The 7,272-nt window shown below is 48.3% G+C and overlaps 1 protein-coding gene across 2 annotated transcripts in view; it reads left to right on the top strand.

The window, feature by feature from the left end:
* Nucleotides 1–4,360, top strand: part of LOC140390242 (IgGFc-binding protein-like) — a 128,511-nt gene extending 124,151 nt beyond the window's left edge. Inside the window, exon 8 of one of the 2 annotated variants that reach the window (XM_072475221.1) lies at nucleotides 3,659–3,791. Coding sequence is in view for 1 of the 2 variants with exons in the window: in XM_072475220.1 (XP_072331321.1) it covers nucleotides 3,659–3,789 (131 nt within the window). In the remaining variant the exon portion in view is untranslated. Of the gene's footprint in view, nucleotides 1–3,658 lie in introns of both variants that reach the window. The other variant, XM_072475220.1, reaches the window with a different exon arrangement.
* Nucleotides 4,361–7,272: the final 2,912 nt, after the last annotated feature.

Consider the following 7,272-nt stretch of genomic DNA (forward strand, 5'->3'; position numbering starts at 1 on the left):
ATCGGAGGTTACGGGGATAAGGCAGGAGAATGGGGATGAGAAACATATCAGCTATGATCAAATAGGGGAACAGACTTGATGGGCCAAATGGCCTAATTCTGCTCCTATATCCTATGGTCTTAGATTACAGGAGGATATACATGGGCTGGTCAGATGGGCTGATCAACGGCAAATAGAATTCAATCCAGATAAATGTGAGGTGATGCATTGGGCAGGACAAGGCAAGGGATTGCATGATAAACGGCAGGACCCTGGGAAGCACCGAGGGTCCGAGGGACCTTGGTGTGCATGTACATTGGTCCCTTAAGGTAGCAGAGTAGGTGGATACAATGATTAAGGAGGCATACTTGCATTTATTAGCAGAGGCATAAGAGCAAGGAGGTTATGCTGGAACTGTTTGAAACATTGGTTAGGCCACAGCGAGAGTATTGTGTACAGTTCTGGAATCCACATTATAGGAGGGATGTGATGGCACTTGAAAGGATGCAGAGGAGATTTACCAGAATATTGTCTGGGCTGGAGAGTTTTAGCTATGAAGGGTGATTGGATAAACTGGGGTTGCTTTCTTTGGAGCAGAGGAGACTGGGGGTGGGGGGAGGGGGCATGTTGAGATGTCTAACATTATGAGGGGCATAGATAGAGTAGACAGGAATAAACCTTTCCCCTTGGTGGAGGGATCAATGACCAGGGGGCTTAGATTTAAGGTAAGGGGCAGGAAGTTCAGAAGGAATGTGAGAAAAAAACTTTCACCAGAGGGTTGTGGGAGACTGGAACACGCTGACTGAAAGGGTGGTGGAGACAGAGATCATATTTAAGAAATATTTTGATGTGCACCTTGCAATGCCATGACATACAAAGCTATGGGCCAAATGCTGGGAAATGGGATTAGAATAGTTAGGTGGTTGTTTGTAACCGACGCGGATGGGCCGAAGGGCGTTTTCTGTGCTGTAGATCTCTGGCATTCAATGGCATATCCATATCTGAATTACCCATTATCATCCTGGAGATTACCATTGACCAGAAACTGAACTGTACTAGCCATATTAATGACTACAAAAGTAGGTCAAAGGCTAGGAATCCTGTAGTGAGTAACTCACCTCTGACTCCACAAATCCTGTCCTCCATCTACAAGGCACAAGTAGGAGTTTGATGGAATACCCCCCACGTGCCTGGATGAGTGCAGCTCCAACAACAATCAAGAAGCTCAACACCCTCCAGGACAAAGCAGCCTGCTTGGTCAGGACCCCATTCACCATCTCCACAATTCACCCCCTCCACCACTGATGCACAGTTGCAGCAGAGTGTCTCACCTACAAGCAACTCACCAAGGCTATGTCTATGTGGAGTTTGCACATTCTCCCCGTGTCTGCGTGGGTTTCACCCCCACAACCCAAAGATGTGTAGGTTTGGTGGATTGGCCACAATAAATTGCCCCTTTATTGGAAAGAAAAATAATTGGGTACTCTAAATTTATTTTTAAAAAACAAGTCACCTCTGGGACTGCAGCAGTTCAAGACGGCAGCTCATCACCACATTCCCAAGGGGCAAGTAACGATGAAAAATAAATGCTGGTCTAGCCAGTGATGCCCACATTCCGCGAAATAATTAAAAAAAAGATTTGGGATTTGGAAGAGCGGGCGATTGGGTTGGGAAGGTGGGATATGGAATTAGGAAGGATGGACACTGATTTGGAATGGGGATGATATTGGATAAGGAAGAATAGGCAACTGGATTGTGGGACACTATTGGGTTGGAAAGGGTCAGCAATTGATTCTGGAAAGATGTGGGAAACGGAAATGGGATCGGGTGAGCGTTTGGTTTAAAGATTGTTGGGTGGTTGGGTCAGGATTGATTTGTGAATGGATGGGATATTGGATCAGGAATCGGTGCGAGATTGGATCAGGGTAGGTAACTGGGTCAGGAATGGCTCGGATATTGTACTGGCAAGCTTGGAATATTGGATTGGGAAGAGTGGACATAGGTTCAATGGGAGGATATTGCATAGGGAACGGGTTTGTTATTGGATGACTAGCGGGTGGGACTTATTGATCGAAATGGGTGGGTTACTGGGTCAGGAAAGGGCAGGATATTGGATCAGGAATAGATGAGTGATTCGGTTGGGAGAAGGTAGGATATAGGATCAGATGGGTGGGATAATGAGTGGGGAATGTTGGATGAATGGGTCAGGGAGGGTGGGTAGTTCCTGAGAGATGGCTGGGTTGGAGGCAACAGTGACAAGTGGGGTTAATGGTCATCAGCAACATGAGAGAAATATCTGCCACCCCTGCTCCTTCAGGTAAGTATATGCTACAAACTGCTCTGGTTAGTCAGACCTATATGGGACTGCCTGTGGTACCACATATAGACCTGACTTTCCTGAGTGCAGTCAGCACCTACAGCCTCAAAGCTAACCAACCATTCAATGGGACTTCAGACAGGACATTCTGCAAATCCTAAACAAGTTTCAGGCACTGGGATTGCATGCTAACATTTTTGACCTTCATCAATATGGCGGGCGGGGCACTTATGGGTTGTAATGAGCCATGTGGAAAGGATAAGAGGCCACTTTAGTGCCTGAAAAACCAGACTGGCATAGTTGAATTAATGACCTTTTTGGTTTTAATTTTGAAACTTTAAAAAAAATTCTCCTTTAAAATTCTAATTCATAGTCTTTAGAATCCCTACATTGCAGAAGCAGGCCCTTTGGCCCATCAAGACTGCACCGACCCTCTTAAAGAGCATGCTACCTTGGCCCACTGCCCTGCCCCTCATCCCTGTAACCTAACTTGCACATCCCTGGACACTAAGGGACAATTTAGCATGGCCAATCCTCCTCTTTGGACACTAAGGGGCAGGTTATCATGGCCAATCTACCTAATATGCACATCTTTGGACTGTGGGAGGATGCCAGAGCACCTGGAGGAAACTCACGCAGACACGGGGAGAAAGTGCAAACTCCACACAGACAGTCACCCAAGGCCGGAATTGAACCTGGTGTTATGAGGCAACAGTGCTATCCACTATGTCACCAAATCAAAAGATCTCGCTGACCAGATAAATGAAATTTTGGCAGGGTGGGATTTGTACCCTTGCCTCCACAGAGACTGGAGCCTAAATCCAGTGCCTTAGACCACCCGGCCACACCACTACCACAAGAAGAGAGTGCTAACTGGTTGGCCACTTGGTGTCCATTTGCCGAACAATCAGCACTATATTCCCATGCAGTTTAAATTGTTGTTCTGTTTACATCTGGTATTCTCGCGATTCTAGTCCTGAAGTGTGCAAGACAAAAAGCTTCTACAGCATGCCTCTTTTTTTAAGCATTGCTTTCCCTTATAGCCAAGTTGCCAATCCATCACCACGCAAGACTTAAGACTAAAGTCGGCCCTTACACCCAATCCTGTCAGTGTTGTGATGGGCCCGATGGGTTAAAATTGCTACCCGACTCTTGACCTAAATATCGTCCGGTCGTACTTACGCCTAACGGTCAGCCTCACGTTTAACCTGACCTTGCGCGTGAAAGGTTTCTCACGTTGTAAAAGAGATTATTAAGAAAACGAGCCCCTGATAAAGCAGCCCAGGGCAGCGGGACAACCTATGTAGACTAGTGTGTTTGACTGAGATGGCAGCTTAATCCCTGTGTTTCCCCCTTGTGCAGGAGGCCAGCGTAACTCAGAGCGGAGAGAAGGCGATTTTTACAAGTACATCTTCGGCATGTTGTCGGCTGCTTGTCTGACTCTGGTCGCTGCTCTGCTCCTCCAGCGGAAATACTACTTGCGGCAAAACTGAATGATTCTTCTGGCTGGATGCTCGGCTGGAAGGGAAATCTGTGCGAATGAAAACTAAGTGCAAAATGCTCCGTATAGTTTAGCTCCAACAGCTGTAGTCACTAATATTCCCCGTAAGGCTGAAAATGCCCACTTGAAATTCCCCTAGTCTTTGACGTAGGGCTGGACTTTACAGATTGTAAACCGCTTTGAATTGTGAAGAATCGATCAAGGCCTCTTGTGTTAGGCTGTGAGCATGACCTGTAACCTTTTGACTCCTGCATACCTTGCTATTTACGTTTCCCCCAGTAAAGAAAAGGCACTAATCTTCTAAAAACCAAAACAGCATACCAATTAATTCAAATTGTTTATTTTTTTGATTAACATAAATTTGCTGAGGCCTGAATTTTGCGGATTGGGCCCGCGCCCGCCAGAGCAATGTGAAATTCTGGCCTAAGCGTTTCAGTGATTGATAAAACTGGCTGATTGCTACCATTGCGAAGGAAGCTGAAAATCGCTCTTCTGATTGTTCTGCTCTTGAAGTTAATTGCCTGTGCATTCTACCAAACTGAATTAAACTGAATTAAAGCCTTCATTGCACCCAGCCTTTTTGTCTAACGTGTCCAGTTGTCCGTTACCAATGTGCAGCGGCTGGCCTCGGAAGCAGGCGGTGGCCAGAGATGAGTTGAAGCTGGAAGTGGGGCCCTTAAGATACAAAAGGCAAAAAATGCTCCACGGTGCTGTAAACCCTGGAGACGTTCAACAGGACAGGCATCAGCTGGAGGAAGGGGGAAAAAGATCAGCTGACGTAGCAACATATTAGGAGCAGGATTTGGCGAATCCGCACCTCAAACCTCCTTCACCATTCCATAAGGCCATGGTTGATCTGACTGAGGCCTCAGACCCACTCTCTGCCCTGTCCTCTGTAACCCTTGACTCTCCTGTCAATCAAAAATCTGTCTAATCAGCCTTTACAAAAAAACATTTTATTAAGGCATTTCTAATTTTATAATAATAACAGTAAACGGTACAAATACAAATATAAACATAGTGCAAAGACTGCCTCCCTCCCTCACAAGTTCCACCTCCTCTAAACAATAATCTAACTTCCCCCCCCACCCCCACCTCTGCTGACAGTTAGTTTTCTCGAAAGAAGTCGACAAAAGGCGCCACCTCCGGGCGAACCCTAGCATTGACCCTCTTAGGGCGAACTTTATTTTCTCAAATCTGAGAAACGAAGCCAGATCTCTGAATTCGGGGGCTTCGAGTCCCTCCATGAAAACAATATCCGTCTCCGGACTACCAAGGAGGCAAAGGCCAAGACATCAGCCTCTCTGACCCCTGGACTCCCGGATCTTCCGACACTCCGAAAATCACCACCTCTGGACTTGGCACCACCCTTGTTTTTCCCCTAAGCTTCGGACATGCCCAAAACCTATGGACATGGTTTGCTGGCTCTCCCGCACATCATGTACACCTGTCCTCTGTCCCAAAAAACTTGCTCACCCCGGACACCATCATGTGTGCCCGGTGAACGACCTTAAACTGAATCAGGCTGAGCCTGGCACATGATGAGGACATGTTGACTCTGCTTAACGCATCCGCCCAAAGACCTGCCTCTATCCCCCCACCCCAGCTCATCTTTCCATTTGCGCTTTAGCTCCTCGGTCTGCATTTCCTCCGACTCCATGAATTCTTTATAAATATCCAAAACCTTTCCCTCTCCCACCCCTGTTCTGGAAACTATCCTGTCCTGTATCCCCTGTGGCAGTAGGAGTGGAAAGGTCGAAACACCCCGTACCTGCAGATACATGAATCCATTTCCTGCTGGCAGTTCAAATTTCTCCTCGAAATCCTTCAAACAGGGGATGCTCCCATTTATAAATAGATCCCCCATCCTCTCAGTCCCTGCTCTCTGCCATCTCCAAAACCCACCATCCTGCCTTCCCGGTACAAACCGATGGTTATTGCAAATCGGGGCCCAGACCGATGCTCCCTCCACTCTCATATGTTTCCTCCACTGCCCCCAGACTCTGAGAGCCGTTACTACCACCAGGCTTCTGGAGTACCAGGTCGGCGAGAACGGCGGAGGTGCTGTTATCAATGCCCCCAGACTTGTGTCCTTGCATGATGCCACCTCTACTCGCTCCCACACCGACTCCCCCCACTACCCACTTCCTAATCATGGCTATATTTGCCGCCCAGTAATAGTTGCTAAGGTCCGGCAGCGCCAACCCACCCTCCCCTCGGCCCCGCTCCAGCAACACCTTCTTCACTCGCGAGGTTTTACCGGCCCACACAAAATCACCTTGTTTACCCGTTTTAAAAAGGCCCTTGGGATAAAGATGGGGAGGCACTGAAAAACAAACATAAACCTCGGGAGGACCGTCATTTTCACGGTCTGTATTCTTCCTGCCAGTGACAGCGGGAGCATGTCCCACCTTCAAAAGTCCTCCTTCATCTGTTCTAGCCGGGTCTAATTTAGTTTATGTAACAGCCCCCAGTCCTGTGCCACCTGGATTCCCGAATAACGAAAGCTTCCTCCCACCACTCTGAACGACAGCTCTCCCAATCTCCTCTCCTGCCCCCCTTGCCTGGATTGCAAACATCTCGCTTTTCCCCATATTCAATTTGTACCCTGAAAACCGGCCAAATTCCCCTAAAATTCTCATAATCTCTCCCATCTCCCCTAACTGGTCGGAAATATACAGGAACAGGTCCTCGGCATATAGCGAGACCCTGTGTTCTACCCCCCCTCCTACCAACCTGTTCCAGTCCCTTGAAGCTCTTAACGCCATCGCCAGTGGCTCTATGGCCAAAGCAAACAGCAGTGGGGAGAGGGGGCATCCCTGCCTAGTCCCCCAGTGCAATTTAAAATAGTCCGACGTCAACTGATTCGTTCGTACACTCGCCACGGGTGCCTGGTACAACAACCGGACCCAATCAATAAAGCCCCGCCCAAACCCGAAACGCTCCAACACCTCCCACAAATTCCACCCGGTCGAATGCCTTTTCTGCGTCCATCGCGACCACTACTTCCACCTCCCTCCCCTCTGGGGGCATCATGATCACGTTTAAGAGCCTTCTAACGTTGGCCGTTAGCTGCCTGCCCTTAACAAACCCCGTCTGGTCCTCCCCTATCACCTCTAGGACACAATCTTCTATCCTTGCGGCCAATATTTTAGCCAACAGTTTGGCATCAACATTCAATAGGGAAATTGGCCTGTATGACCCGCGTAGCTCAGGGTCCTTCTCCCGCTTCAGGATCAGTGAGATTGAGGCCTGTGACATTGTCGGGGGAAGAACCCACTGCTCCCTTGCCTCATTAAATGTTCTCACCAGCATTGGACCCAGCATCTCAGAGAACGTTTTGTAAAATTCCACTGGGTAGCCGTCCGGTCTTACCCGACTGCATGGCCCCTCTGCTATTTCCTCAATCCCGATCGAGGCTTCCAGCCCATCCACCAACCCTTCCTCCACTCTCGGAAACTCCAGCCCTCCCAGA

The sequence above is a fragment of the Scyliorhinus torazame genome, chromosome 14 (genome assembly GCF_047496885.1).
Source record: "Scyliorhinus torazame isolate Kashiwa2021f chromosome 14, sScyTor2.1, whole genome shotgun sequence".
Taxonomy (NCBI): Eukaryota; Metazoa; Chordata; class Chondrichthyes; order Carcharhiniformes; family Scyliorhinidae; genus Scyliorhinus; species Scyliorhinus torazame.